This window comes from Sapajus apella, unplaced genomic scaffold (genome assembly GCF_009761245.1).
Source record: "Sapajus apella isolate SASKATOON/1434 unplaced genomic scaffold, GSC_monkey_1.0 scaffold102, whole genome shotgun sequence".
NCBI classification, from domain to species: domain Eukaryota; kingdom Metazoa; phylum Chordata; class Mammalia; order Primates; family Cebidae; genus Sapajus; species Sapajus apella.
Window position 1 is genome coordinate 2,861,903 of NW_022437042.1, and position 14,568 is coordinate 2,876,470.

Sequence of the window (14,568 nt, forward strand, 5' to 3'; positions counted from 1 at the left end):
AATGACCCATGAGAATGGCTGAGGAAGGACATTCCAGAAAAATGGAATGACAAGTACAGAAGCCCTGAATTGGAAATATACCTGCTTGTTCAAAGGGCAGCAAGGAGGCACTGTAGCTGGAGTAGAGTGACCAGGGAAGAAAGTGGTGAGATCCTAACGTTTTAAGGGTAAGAGTGGGTAGAGTAGTGCAGATCCTGTAGGGCCTTGTAGGTGCTATAAGGACTTGAGCATTTACGCTGAGTGAGAGGGGGAGCATCTCTGGATACTCAAGCTGTCATGTATCATGCTTTGTGATTCTTCTACACAAATCTCTGTTCACATCTCTAAACACTTCCCAGGGGAAATTCCTAGAAGTTAAATTTCTTGGCCACAGGCTAAGAATAGTTTGAGGCTTTTATTGCATATTACCAAAGGGCTTTCTAGGAAGTGTAGACCCACTTACAACATAATTAAGTTCAACACATATTTATTGCATGCCTATTATGTGCCAGATATGGTCTAGGGGCTTGAAATACATTGGTGAACAAAACGAATCTTGCATTCTAGCAATTTCACTCTTGCCAATTGTGTCAGAGTGCTTGTTTTGCTCTGTGCTTGCCAACACCAAGTATTACCATTCTTAAAAACTCCAAGAAACAAAAGAGAAAAAAGCACTTTCCAGTCATTTGGATGATGAGAAATGGTGCATTGTTATTATGTTCCATTGGATTTATTTGCTTCCTAGTGAGGCTGAATTATTTCCCAAACATTTTCTAGCTAATCAGACCATTGTTCTATTTTTCTTTAAAAGCTCTTTAAAACCTTTGAAAATAATTAAAAGGAGACAGAAGTTTGAAAACACTAAAAGACTTAACATGTATCTCGGGAAATAAGTAGCCCTTGGGTCAAGTACATCGGCTTTAGGAATTGATTTGGAGCCAAAGAGCATATTAAGGCAACTCTCATGTTCTGAAGGGGGCTTTTCATTCAGGAGTACTCTTGCTTATTTCCAGATAACTTGAGAACTGCCACCCTGAAGGAGGCCATTCCACCCAGCACTGATTCTGACATGAACCTCAATGATGGGATGCTTTTCTTCAATAATCTCTACATCCCAATGTTAGCTAATCGCCCACTTTATTGAACATCAAATCTGGTTTGCAAGCATTTATATTTTTAAACTGTATCACTTCTTGAGGTCTTAAGTTGCACAAGTTTTCTACCCTCCATGTGAAGCAGGACTTCCTTTAATCCATTATTCTCCAAGGGGACATGGCGTTGTAGCAGAAGGGACACTGGACTATGATAAATGAGAATTGTAAATCCCCCACATCTCTCCATGAAAACACTTTCCCCAGATTTAATAGTGGTTACCTTTGAGAAAAGAGAATCAAGAGTGAGGAAATGTGCTTCAGTTATCTTCTACATTTTCCCATAGTTTCAATTTTCTAACTTTAGACAAATATTACTTTGAAAAAACATTCCAGCAGGGATTATCTGGGTGGGGAGCTAATGGCTTGGTTTTTGTTTTGTTTTACTCTGTGTCTCTCTTTATTAGAAAAAAAAGATAAAATTTTTATTATGTAAAATTTACCCCAGTTTTATTAAACAAAATGTGTGTGTGTGTGTGTGTGTGTGTGTGTGTGTGTGTGTGTGTTGCATATGTCTGCAAGAACATAAGCCAAACAGCTAATGTATGGGCCTGATGTAAGTACTGTTTGGGGAACTGGGAGAGGGAAAAAGGAGTTTCATTCTTTACTTCATACACTCACGGTTTAAGTTTGTTATCATGAACATGTATTATCACTCTACATTTTTTTCAGAAAATAAATAATAAACCAATTTTCCCTCTGGGGTTAAAAGTGACATCTGCCCATTGTGGAAAATGTAGAAAGGTATAAAGAAGAAACTAACAATTGCAAGTTAACATTTTAAGATGTTTCCTTTCACACTTATTTTTATGAATTTTTTGACATAGTTGAGCTCATACTGGATATAATTTTGTATCCTGTTTTTCCCTCAAGATTAAAACACAAGCATTTTGCCATGTCATGATTGGTGTGGGAGAGGAATGATTGGGCTGGTGGCACGGGATTAAAATAATTTACCAAGACAGTTTTAGTTAAAGGAAGGTAGATTGATGAGAGAAAGTAGGAAAATATGTTGCCAGAGAGACAACAGGCAGACTGCAAGAGAGAAGCCGACTGCCAGGAGACAAAGGCTTGAAGGAAATTTTATAGGATGGTGTTTATGCTGTCTGTTGAAGAGGTCTTTGTGTAATATTGAAAACGACAAGGTTGCAATGAGCTAACTTACAGGTGCCTGGTGATAGTTGGGCACGGGAAGGTTGTGAGTTATTTACGCAAGAAGGCTGTGTCCTGGATCATGAAGAAAGGGAGATTTGTAGCTTATTTTCTTTTTCTTTTTGCTATTTCATACTCCCACCAGCCTGATTCCCTTTCCCTAATTAGCACTCCACAATGATGATATTTGAATGGTCTTTTAATGGTTTTGTCACAATTCAAGTGGATTAATTAGTCATTTTATTTGAAGTCGGACATTTAGGTTGTTTCCAGTTTTTCTGTATTAAAAATGAATCTCTGCTGAGCATCTTAGTAAAGAAATCTTTGTCTATATTTCTGCTTCCTTGGGATGGATTCCTAAAAATGGAATTACTGGGCCAAAGAGCAGATTTGTAGACGTGGGATTAATGGATAGAAAATATTTTTATGAATAATAAAAGGTTGTACCCAAAAGTGTATGAGAGTCTCACCACTCTCTTGCCAATACTGTGTTATCCTTTTTTTCCCTTTTATCTTTCCTGCAGAAAAGTAGTAGGTGACAGTGGCATCTCCATGCTTTTCTTTTTATTACTAATGAGACTGAACATTTTTCATATGCGCATTCACCACTGGCATGCTCTCTTTTGTGAACTACCTGTTTCTATTTTTGCCCATTTATTGACTAGAATCTTGTAGATTTTCTCATCAATCCAAATGAGCTCTCAAGAAATATTAATCTGCTGTCGTATTAGTTGCAAATGAAAATATTTTTCATAAGTATTAGCTTTCTAATTTTTTTTGGCCATACATGTTAAAAGAGATAGATTCTAACTACAGCCAAGGGCCCTCAGTTTGAGCCTGTTTCCCGTGATTAAATCGAAGAGTTTTGACAAAAGATCTTGAGGGGCTGTTTCAGCGAATCCCAAATTTAGCTCTGAGAAAAATGCGTGGGCCCGATACAAAGGTTGTTTGTATCACTTTATAATGATTTAAGAAGATGTGGGGGGCAGGGATGGAAGCAGTTTTTTGCCAGAAATTTTTAGAATTCTGAGGTAAGAAGCCAGTCTTTACTCAAGTCTCTTGCGTGTTGGGAGGAGGAGTAAATTATGTGCAAGCCAACAGAAGGCTTCGTGGAAAAGTACTGCTCTGGGCGGCAGATGTGTGCAGGGCTTGGTTTTAATTATTTGTTTCCCTCTCTATCCTTTCTTCTGCTCCCCTCCCCCTGCCACCAGAAGAAGGGCCAAATTAGGACGAGGCAACCCCTTCCTCCTCGGAGGCCAGCTTCTGTGCAGCTTGTTAGCACATCAAAGGCCGGATGAAATACCTAGGAAAGGAAGGGACCAGGCCTAGGATCCTTACAAACTCCCGCCTTTGCCTGGGCTCCAGCTCAGGGTTATTGTGACTGTTAAGGGTAGCCTGACGGAGTTCAAGTAGAAGAACGCTGCCAAACAAAGGAACTTTGCACATTATTCTGAGGAGGAATAAAAGAGCAGCAAGAGAACGTTGCTTGCTGATGCCTGGTGACTGAGCAAATCAATAATTGCAAAAGGGTTTTTCGGAGAACAAACCCAAAGTTAACTGGGCGATCCGATTCGTTTTCGCAGATAACAGGGAGAGATTTGCACTGACTTTAGCTGTCCCGGGGGAGTCGGTCCCACAGCATCTGGGAGAGAATTGGGGAAGGGCCGTCAAGGCGAGCGAACGGGGGTTTCCGAGGTGAAAATGAGTCATGTAGGGCTCTGAGATAGAAAATGGAGTTCCAAGGAGTTTCCTGTCTCCTAAGACAGCCTTGAGGGCCTGGGAACGGCCGGGGGAAGATGAGGGGCTGTGGAATGGAAGCAAGGAAAAGACTGCAGCAAGAGAAATGGAGTCGGTGTCTGGCGCGCATCAGGTGGCGGAGGGGCGCTCGCACAGAGCCGGGCAAAGCGGAGGCCCTCCCAGCGGGTCGGTCTGCGAGGAGGAAAAAAGGGGTGCCGAGGGGGGCAGCGCGTACGTCGCGCTCAGTTAGAGGATGGCGGGAGAATGGCGTGAGGCTCGGCTGGGGCCTCCCAGGTAGAACTGAGGCGGGCACCGCACTGCCGCAGGGCAGCGGCGCCGGACTCCAGAGGCTTTGTGGGGGACCTGAGGGCGGCCCAGCGGAACCGAGCAGGGCGGGGCGCTTAGGTGGCCTCGGGGGGAGGCGGGGCTTGGAGGCTCCGCCCCTCCGGCCCCGCCTCCTCCCCAGCTAGTCTTAGGCCGCCGCCGAACCCCGCGCGCCACTCGTTCGCTCAGAGGGAGGAGAAAGCGGCGAGTTCCGGAGCCCTGCCTAGCCCGGCCCAACCTTTGCTCCAGAGATCATGGCTGCCGAGGATGTGGTAGCGACGGGCGCCGACCCGAGCGAGCTGGAGAACGGCGGGCTGCTGCACGAGATTTTCACGTCGCCGCTCAACCTGCTGCTGCTTGGCCTCTGCATCTTCCTGCTCTACAAGATCGTGCGCGGGGACCAGCCGGCGGCCAGCGGCGATAGCGACGACGACGAGCCGCCCCCGCTGCCCCGCCTTAAGCGGCGCGACTTCACCCCCGCGGAGCTGCGGCGCTTCGACGGCGTCCAGGACCCGCGCATACTGATGGCCATCAACGGCAAGGTGTTCGACGTGACCAAAGGCCGCAAGTTCTATGGGCCCGGTACGTCGGCCAGCTAGGGGGCCGCGGAGACAAAAGAAGGGGGCCCCCGGCACGGGGCTGGGTGGGAGAGAGGCGAGGCGGGAGCTGGGCGCCCCTGAGCGGAGGGAGGAATGGCGGCGAGCTAGGGAAGGCGGGCAGTCGGAGAGCTGGGAGGCTACCGGGGCGGACAGGGGATAAGAGGCGCTTTAGAGGGGCTGCGGGCCAGTCGGGGACGCAGATCCCCGGCCGGCGCTGACAGCGCTGGGAGGGGGTTGGAGAAAGAAGGCTGAGGCGCTTAAGCTGGGGGTGGGTGGGACCGCAAAGCTCGAAGGCGTTGTGGGGGGAGCACATCAAAGCCAAGGCTTTTGGGGGAGTTTCCGAAGGTCCTGGGCTTGAGGATTCCTGGTAGGAGGAGGGGGTACTGTCGGGTTCTAGGAGGGGAAATAGGGAGAGATGAGGAGAGGGCGGGAGTGAGAGAAGGGCCAGAGCTAGAGAAGACTGGAAGGCCAGTGCCGCCGGGAGTAGATTCCGAATGTGAGTGTGTGGGAGAAAACGCAGAAATAGGATTAACAGCAGGTAAAAAAAAGCATTGTGCCTGGTGGATAGTGATGTGTGTGCACTCGCGAAGTGTGCATGCGCGGTGTGTGCGTGTTTAGTGTATGTGATTTATCAGGGGTGTGTGTATGGTGTGTGTGCACGCGCACTTGAAATGTGTCATGCGTCAGGTATGTGTGTGGCATGTGTTTGGTATGTGTGCGCTTGTGCTGTGTGTGGGCAGATGGGGAAATGCTGGAAGGTGAACAAGGAGGAAGGGGACTGTTTGAGAGAGGAATAAAGGCTGAACGTGGTGGACAATGGTAACATGGCAAGCTTTTAAGGTAATATGGTATTTAGTCTGTAGCAGAAGAGAAAGGATTAGAAGCCAAAAAAAAAAAAAAAAAATTAAAATGGAGGGAGGGAGAAGTGGGAGGATACCGAGAAACAAAAGGAGTAGAGCTATGAAGACTGCTGGGTGGGGGGAATCAGAGGGAAATGAAGAACGGACAACTGCTGCACTGCTGAGCTGTCGGAGGAGGCAGGCCTGATGGGTTCCTTAGAGGTGAGGTTTTTGCAAACCTGGTTGCGTATCAGAATCACCTGATGCATCTGAGGAAAAATACAGATTCCCAGTCTAACCGCAGCTGAGTTAGAGATGCAGATGAGTCTCAGGATGGTCCTGGAGTCTGCATTTTAACATGTTTCCCCTGGTGAATTTGAAAAGCAGCCAGGCTTGCAAAGTCCTGCTTTATAGAATACTTGGGGAGGAGGAAGAAGAGGTTTTTGATCCTCCAATATGGACGCTAAACAGGGATCTTAGAGGGTGTCCACATCAACGGTGCTCATTCCCCACTGGCCTGAGAGAGGGAAGAGTACAGAAGGCAGTACACAGGTGAAACTCGGGCATTCATGTTAATCTCCCAGTCCAACTGATCAAAATAAGATGTGTTAAGGGTAAGGAATTCACTCATTTAGTTTTTTTCTTGCAGACATTTATTTTTTTAGAGACAAATTTATTTTTTAGAGATGGGATCTTGCTCCTGTGTTGCCCAGGCTGGTCTCAAACTCCTGGGCTCAAGCGATCCTTTCACCTCCAACTCCCAAAGTGCTGGGATTATAGGCATGAGCCACCACACTGAGCCTGTGGATATTTTAGAATACCTGCTTTCTGTAGGCATGTAACTGTCAAAATAATTTGAAAACCAAACCACACATATTATTTGTCACTTAGAGTAGCGCACATAGATGCTTTATCAATAAACATAATCATGTAAATACCTGTTAATATTAAACACAACCATAAGGCAGTGAAAACATGTGCATGAGGCATCATCATGACTGTAGTTTGCAGAGTCATTGAGAGGAATGTCAGCCTGCACACAGAGCACAAAACTAGGAGTCAGGGAACCTGCGTTCTAGTCCTGATTGGGTCATGACTAGTTGAGTGACCTTGTCGAAAGCATTGTTCTCTCTGAGCCTTAGTTTTCTCTCTGAAAAGTAATAAAGATCGCCTATTGTGAGATCTCTGTCTATCTTGCACTGTCATTCAGTGAGCCCATGACTACGTGACATCATGGTAGGAAGTGATGCTTCATGTTGTAAAGGATTCCTAAAAATCAGTCATTCTAGTGCCTGTTAACTCTGTGCAAGGTACTGTTGTAGATATGGGAATATAGCAGTGTGCAAAACAGACACAAATTTCTTCTTGCATCCTAGTGAATATACATTGAGCTGAATAATATGTATTTTTTAAAGACTTTTAATGTTCCCACTAGACCTTGTTTAAATATTCTGTGAGGTTTGCTTGGTAAAGACTCACTCTACCAAGCCAGTGACCATAATTTCTGAAATGGTGAGCTTCAAACCATTATGTTTGCCTATTCTCAAGTACTAGGTGCTGCCATTTCCACTAGATGTATACATTTAAGAAAAATGTGGGAATTTTTTTACCTTTTCTAGTGGATATGGCAGCATGTAATGATGATTAAAAATAAGCATTTTTCTTTGGAATTTTAATTGCATTTAAAAGTCATAAAATTTACCTGATTTGTAAAAAATTTCTGAGTGTATTGAAGTTTCAGGTGACCAGGCCATATTGAAACTTGACCTATTCTCATATTTGGCACAGTGTTTACCTACAAACTTTTTAATGTCAGGGCTGCTATTCAATCTGCCTTGGGGGAAATAACACATTGTTTAAAGTACACTGGATTCTCTTCATGTAATTGTGCAATATTTAAATAAGTCTAAATATCCACTTTGTGTACCTACGGAATGATTCTCTGCTCTGTTAGACAAAAGTTCAGTATAATATCACAAATAATAGCATTCTGAGTTTTATAGAGTTATTTTGCAGTATTGACTCAGCCTCTTTTCCATTAAGATTTTAGTATTTTCAGTCTTCTCAAGCCTACCAAAAACAGATAATAAAGACTGATCTCTGTGTTATCTCTTATTTATTGACAGTGAAGGTTACGTAATGTGGATAGATTTTTGAACCACTGATACTCTTATAAAATGATTCTCTGCAGATGCCATGAGTTAATGTTTAATTGAACCTTACAACCAAAGATCTCTATAAGATACCTTTGATTCTTTAAAACAGATCAGAATATATTTATAAGGAAATGTGTTTTCATGTACACATCAGTGCGTATTATCTTAAGAAACCATAACTCACATTGGTGTAGCCCCAAGTGCCTAGAACAGTCAGGCTCCCAGTTCAGTGTTCTAAAGTTGAATTCTAACCCATGGACTCAGTATTATCTTATATGATTCCCTACTACCACTTCCCAAGAGATCACTAACCACGTATGACTTTTACTAGCTGTTTGAAAACCACAGGTGACTGACACAAATGTATAGCAGTTTAATTTAGTTATTTAAAAGTTTAATGACAACAGGTCTTTCTGTGTCTCCTACATAATGATCGAAATATCAGCATCACTATGGTTTCTGAATGGAATTTGATATTCAAATATGGGGCTATGTTGATGAATAGGGAAGCCATTTTCTGTGTATAAATCACAGAGAAATCGATGGTCTAATAAAGAATTGATCTTTTTTGTTTTGTTTTGTTTTTGAAGAGGGTCCGTACGGGGTCTTTGCTGGAAGAGATGCGTCCAGGGGCCTTGCCACATTTTGCCTGGATAAGGAAGCACTGAAGGATGAGTATGATGACCTTTCTGACCTCACTGCTGCCCAGCAGGAGACTCTGAGTGACTGGGAGTCTCAGTTCACTTGTAAGCATTTTTAAAATTGTACCTGGGTCAAATTTCTACCGGTAATGGGGATTCATGGCAGGACAATAGTTATTACTAAGCAACCTAAAACTCGGTGCATTTTGATAGGCTCCTTAATCTTGGACGGATCAAGTTCATGGCTTGAAGTAATTGTAGCAGTGCTGAGTCACTTGCTATGATTGCATACCAGTTTTTAGCTAGTTCTCTATGGAAACTTGGGTTTCTGGTTTTGATTTTTAAAATTTTGAGAGATTTGCATAGATTCCACATGAGGATTTGGTGCTTGGTGTGTCAGGGAAAGGACAGTGGCCATCTTGGCTACAGAAAGGGATTTTCATAAGCCCTCTCTTGTAGAGCTTGCTGTTTAAAAGCAGCCCACATCTCTGTTGAAGAATGGGAGACTTGTATTCTGTGAAACAGCTTCTCTTTGAATCTAATTGAGCCTAACTATAGGCCTCATCTACAAATGATGCTTATAATGTGCCCAGCAACAATGGTGTCTGCATTTTTAAAAAGAAAGTAAAAAGCAGATGCTTATTTCTGGCTTATGCTATGGGCCTAGGTCCTTGGAGAAAAGTAGGAATGAGGGGTTAAGTTCGGATTTGGAGAATTCAGGAATTGGCTTCTGTCAAATCTATTTAATTATCACTCCAGCAATATTTCACTGCCAAAAATTTGAATAAGAGTCTTTCCCAGATTTTATGAAATAGTATATAAAGACTACAAGCATTTATTTGAAGATTTTTCATTTAAAATATAGTTTTCTATGTGTGTTCTTTATAATCAGTTAAATATTACATGCTCTCTTGGCTATGTCCAACCATTTTGTTTGAAAATAATGCTGACTTCAGAGAGAGTTCTGGATTAATAATTAGCCAGATGTGTCTCTGCCTTTGAGTTTGGGTCTCAAGCAGGCTAAGTATAACTTCCAAGTCTAGAGGCAAATCTTTATACTTTGGAAAACATAGTTCAGTTACCTAATATAGTCCCTAATTTTTGGCATCATAAGGATGCCTTTGTAATTAGTTTTCTATGTGAAACCAATGAATTGTAGCGTCTAACTTACAAAGCTCTGTTTTCTAGGGTTTGTCTTCATCAATGGGAGAGAAGGTGTGATTTTTTTTTCCCACTTTAAGGCTGGCCCCAGTTGCTGTTTTGACACCTCAGCTACACTCAAAGCTGGTGTGGATTCCCCTTAAGGCAGGTTTCCCAGGCACCACCCGGCTTTTATTTGTCTTGTACAGTTCTAGTTGTTCCTGATGGTTATTTCACACAAAAGCAGCTTTAGTTACCTGGTTAGACAGGTTGGTTACTCCTCTAATTCCTACTCATATTCAGGAATAGGAGACTCTTGGCTTCGGATATTCAGATGATCGACCCTGCATTAGTTTGGCTACAGTGATATGGAGGTTTGCTGATGCCATCTCAAGTCTTTTGCATTCTGGTTTGCACCCTTACATCTGTTTTCTCTAACACCTCCAGTCATATCCTGGCTCCTTTACCACTTCCTTTAGCCACCCATAGGTTTTTCTCTGTGCTGGGAAAAACATTCTGTCTCCTGTTATCCTCTTCATCTATGAGACTATTTTTCCTTCCCTTCACTGTCAAACAAACTTCTTGTAAGTTTTTATCGCTAACTACTGCTTCATTTCCTCTCTACACCTCCTTCCTCCCTACGATATGGCTTCTATCCCCACAATAGGATTGAACTTTCTTTTTGAAAGATTTCTGGGGAAACCTTTTTTTTTTTTTCTTGCCAATCCTGACTTCACTTGTCCCATTCCATGTTGTAGATCTCCTGTCACGTGACCCTCCAGAATGGCTCCCTCCACAGAGTGCCCATTTTGGTCTATGGGAGCTCGTTTTCACTTAATTAACTCATTCTTCCAGTTTTCTTGCAAAGTACACATCCTTCCCTTTCCATTCCCCTGGACACCACCCTGTTCCTGGCTCTGGTTCCTTTGCACCTGGATCTGCACGCTAGCCTCCAGATCATCCTGTTCCCAGTCTCTCCTTACTGAAATCTGCCCTATACATCACATTGATACTATTGTTAAAGCACTATTTTACTTTGTCATTCCTTCGCTTATAAACCTTCAGTGCCCTTTGCCACCAGTAAGTCCAAACTCCTCAGGCTGGCTTTTCAGATCTTTCATAACATTTCCCCACACTACTTAGCCAATCTTATCTTCTACTAACTTATAAATGTTAACTCTACTCCTGCCAACTTGGTCTCTTTATTGCTTCCCAGATATGTTGTCTCACCTGCATGCATTTGTACATGGTATTTTAATTTTCTGGAACTTGCTCCCTAAATCCTTTACATTTTTCCAAAATATATCCTCCTTCCATGAAGTGTTCTATAACCCTTCTAACAAACTTATAACATGCCCTTGTTCTTCTAAGCATTCTCTACACACAAACGATTCATTTCGATATTACCTTACACACTCTTGCCAGACATTGCCACCTGTTTTATGTGTCTGGCTTCTGTACAAAACGAATTCCCTGTTGGCAAGGACGGTGGTATAAACCACCTCTGTATCCTTCAAGAAGCCCAACAGATTGCTGAGTATATTGTAGGCCTCTAATAAATGCTTTAAATTGAAATGTGGTAATGATGTTTTAGAAAGAATGAGAATGACCGTTTGTGTTTTCTTCTACCTCCAGTCAAGTATCATCACGTGGGCAAACTGCTGAAGGAGGGGGAGGAGCCCACTGTGTACTCAGATGAGGAAGAACCAAAAGATGAGAGTGCTCGGAAAAATGATTAAAGCATTCAGTGGAAGTATATCTATTTTTGTATTTTGCAAAATCATTTGTAACAGTCCACTCTGTCTTTAAAACATAGTGATTACAATATTTAGAAAAGTTTTAAACACTTGCTATACGTTTTTAAATTAACATCACTAGTGACACTAATAAAATTAACTTCGTCTTAGAATGCATGATGTGTTTGTGTGTCACAAATCCAGGAAGTGAACTGAAGTGCTGTAATACACATGTTAATACTGTTTTTCTTCTACTTGTAGTTAGTACAGGATGAATTTAAACGTGTTTTTCCTGAGAGACAAGGAAGACTTGGGTATTTCCCAAAAAGGTAAAAATCTGAAATGTGCACCGAGAGCAAAGGATCAACTTTTAGTCATGATGTTCTCTAAAGACAGCAAATCCTTTTTTTCTCTCAATTGACTTAACTGCATGATTTCTGTTTTATCTACCTCTAAAGCAAATCTGCAGTGTTCCAAAGACTTTGGTATTGATTAAAAAGCTGCCCAGCAACAAAATGAAATCTCAAAACAGAGCTCAGCTGCAAAAAAGCATATTTACTGTGTTTCTGGACTGCATTGTTGTCCTTGCCCTCACATAGACACTCAGACACCATCACACACACAGTAGTATATAGTTAGCATTAAAATAGGATCTGAACAGTCAAAAGAAAGCTTTGGTAAAAAGCTTGCTGGCCTAAAAACCTAAATATATGATGAAGATTGTAGGACTGTCTTCTCAAGCCTCATGTTCATGGTGAGGCAATGGTTATTTGGTTATTTTACTCAACTGGTTATTCTCATGTGAAAATGAGAGAGGGACATACAGAATAGGAACAGGTGTTTGCTCTCCTAAGAGCATTCATGCACACCCCTGAACCACAAGGAAACAGTACAGTCAACTAGCCAAGTCGTTTTTAAAGTAAAACATATTCATAAGGTAACATTTGTTGTTGTTATAAAACTACACCCACTGCAAAAGTAGTAGTCAAGTGTCTCAGTCTTTGATATTGCTCTTTTGGTTAACACTATGCTTAAGTAGACTATACAGTTGTATGAATTTGTAAAAGTATTATGTGAACAACTAGTGAGATTTCAAACTCTTGTAATTGTAGTTAAATAGTCGTTGTATTTTCTTGTGAACTGTGTTTAATGATTTTCCCTCAAATCAGAAAACAAAATGATGTGCTTTGGTCAGTTAATAAAAATGGTTTTACCCACTATAGTGTGGTGACTTATTTAAATTATTTAAAAAACTTTATTCTAGGGAATCTGATTCAGTCATTTTACTGTGGCCTAAAATCCAGTTTTACTTTTGAGTGCAGCGTTTTTGTATTCCAAAAGCAGCAGCAAAATTTTATGGAGACCTTATACCACAAACCAAATGCCAGCTTGTCCTATTAAGAAATAGTGAATTGAAGTGTTTTTTTTTTGTGACTTGTCAAAATTTTGCCTAAATCAGAACTTTCTAAACTGTAAATGGCAGACCTCCACCTTGAAGTCTATAGCAAGGTTCTTAAGAAGTAATGTTACTGAAGGCATTGTCATTGCCAAGTGCCAAGGAAGGGTTTTGGGTTTTTTTTTATGTTAATGTATTGTCTGATCAGGAAAGTATCAGGAATCCTTATAGTAACAAAGTTAATTCACCTCATGTCAAAAGAAGGATAACAGATTTGCATATGCAGTCAGTTGTATAAATGAAGACAACTTATTAGTGTTTTGTCATTTTAATGTTAACATTGGTAGAGTTTTCTTACAAGAGATACACTCCCTGAACCAAAGAAATTTCCATTTTTCATGTTATCAAACCACATTGCATGTACTTGTGAGGTGTTTTTTTTTTTTTTTTAATGTGCTTTTCTTTCCCCACTGGGTTTCATTCACCAAATGTTTGAGTGCCTGTTTTGTACCATGTAACTTGCTATGCCTTATGCTTTGGAGAAGGAGTTGGAGAGAGAAGTTGGGCCCACCTTTGCAGCCTAAAATCTCATGTGCATGTGAAGATTAGACTACTCATTTTGCAAAATTAAACAGGCTTGTCTGCTGCCAAGAGGAAAATACCTAGAGCAAGCTTGTCCAACCCATGGCCCATGGGCTGCATGTGGCCCAGGACAGCTTTGAATGCAGCCTAACACAAATTTGTAAACTTTCTTAAAACATGAGAAATTTTTTTTTTTTTTTTTTTTTGCTCATCAGCTGTTGTTAGTATATTTTATGTGTGGCCCAAGACAATTCTTCCAATGTGATCCAGGGAAGCAAAGAGATTGGACACCCCTGATCTAGAGCTTCATTAAAGCTTCACTCCCAATAACCTGATTCTCCTCCATTCCGAGCTGAATCAACATTGTATTGGTTACTTGTAAATGAATACTACTGTAAGGCAGGACTTTGATCTAAACATTTCTCAAATCCAGCTAGCATATACATAAGCCATATTCATGTAAAAGGCACTGCCATTCAAGAAGATGGTGGTGTCCAGGGGTAGTTGTTAAACCACCACATGTCCAGTGAAGGAGGGAGGTGTTAACATCTGGTTTGCTCCCCACCTGCTCTCATCCTACCAGCTGCAGAGACTTACAGTACCAGCATCTGTGGTTCATAAGCAGCATTCACTATTATGTTTTCAGTATCTGCCTATCTGGCTTCCCTGCATAATGTAACATTCACCTTGCTTCAGAGGGCCAAATTTATGCAAATCCTAGATCAAGAACAAGCATCCATACATTTCTTGCTGTTTCAGAAAGAGCTCTTTGAACCTGACAAAGACCCTTTCAGCTCTAAAGTGCCCAGATTTTACTCCAAGGTACAGCTGCCTTTGTTGTAATACTTAGAGGCAGTTTGCTATGTATTTCACATGAAAATAGAGTTAACTCTTGAATGGTCAAAGACTGATTATTGAGGACTCTAGCTTCTCTGACTAGACTCCCCATCACAAACCCACAATTATTTTTTGATACTGTATAACTTTAACACTTCCACCTGGGGCCGAAGGAATCAGATGAAATTCCATGGAGTCAATTTTGCTACCTCTTATTAGCACTGATAAAATGTGCTGTCCCATGAACTCTGACAATGTCAGTTTCCACAAAATGGGAAAAGTTGCATAGAAATGATACT

At 41.8% G+C, this 14,568-nt stretch overlaps 1 protein-coding gene across 1 annotated transcript; it reads left to right on the forward strand.

Moving 5' to 3' along the window:
* Positions 1-4,482: 4,482 nt before the first annotated feature.
* On the forward strand, positions 4,483-12,673 carry PGRMC1 (progesterone receptor membrane component 1). Its single transcript, XM_032258355.1, has 3 exons — positions 4,483-4,925; positions 8,528-8,683; positions 11,354-12,673. The coding sequence occupies exons 1-3, from the start codon at positions 4,598-4,600 to the stop codon at positions 11,455-11,457; spliced, it is 588 nt and encodes a 195-aa protein (XP_032114246.1). The 5' UTR covers positions 4,483-4,597; the 3' UTR covers positions 11,458-12,673.
* Positions 12,674-14,568: the final 1,895 nt, after the last annotated feature.

Coding starts and splice junctions, on each gene's coding strand:
- PGRMC1 (XM_032258355.1), top strand. CDS start 4,598: ATGGCTGCCGAGGATGTGGTAGCGACGGGCGCCGACCCGAGCGAGCTG. Junction 4,926..8,527: donor CCGCAAGTTCTATGGGCCCG/GTACGTCGGCCA, acceptor TTGTTTTTGAAG/AGGGTCCGTACGGGGTCTTT. Junction 8,684..11,353: donor CTGGGAGTCTCAGTTCACTT/GTAAGCATTTTT, acceptor TTCTACCTCCAG/TCAAGTATCATCACGTGGGC.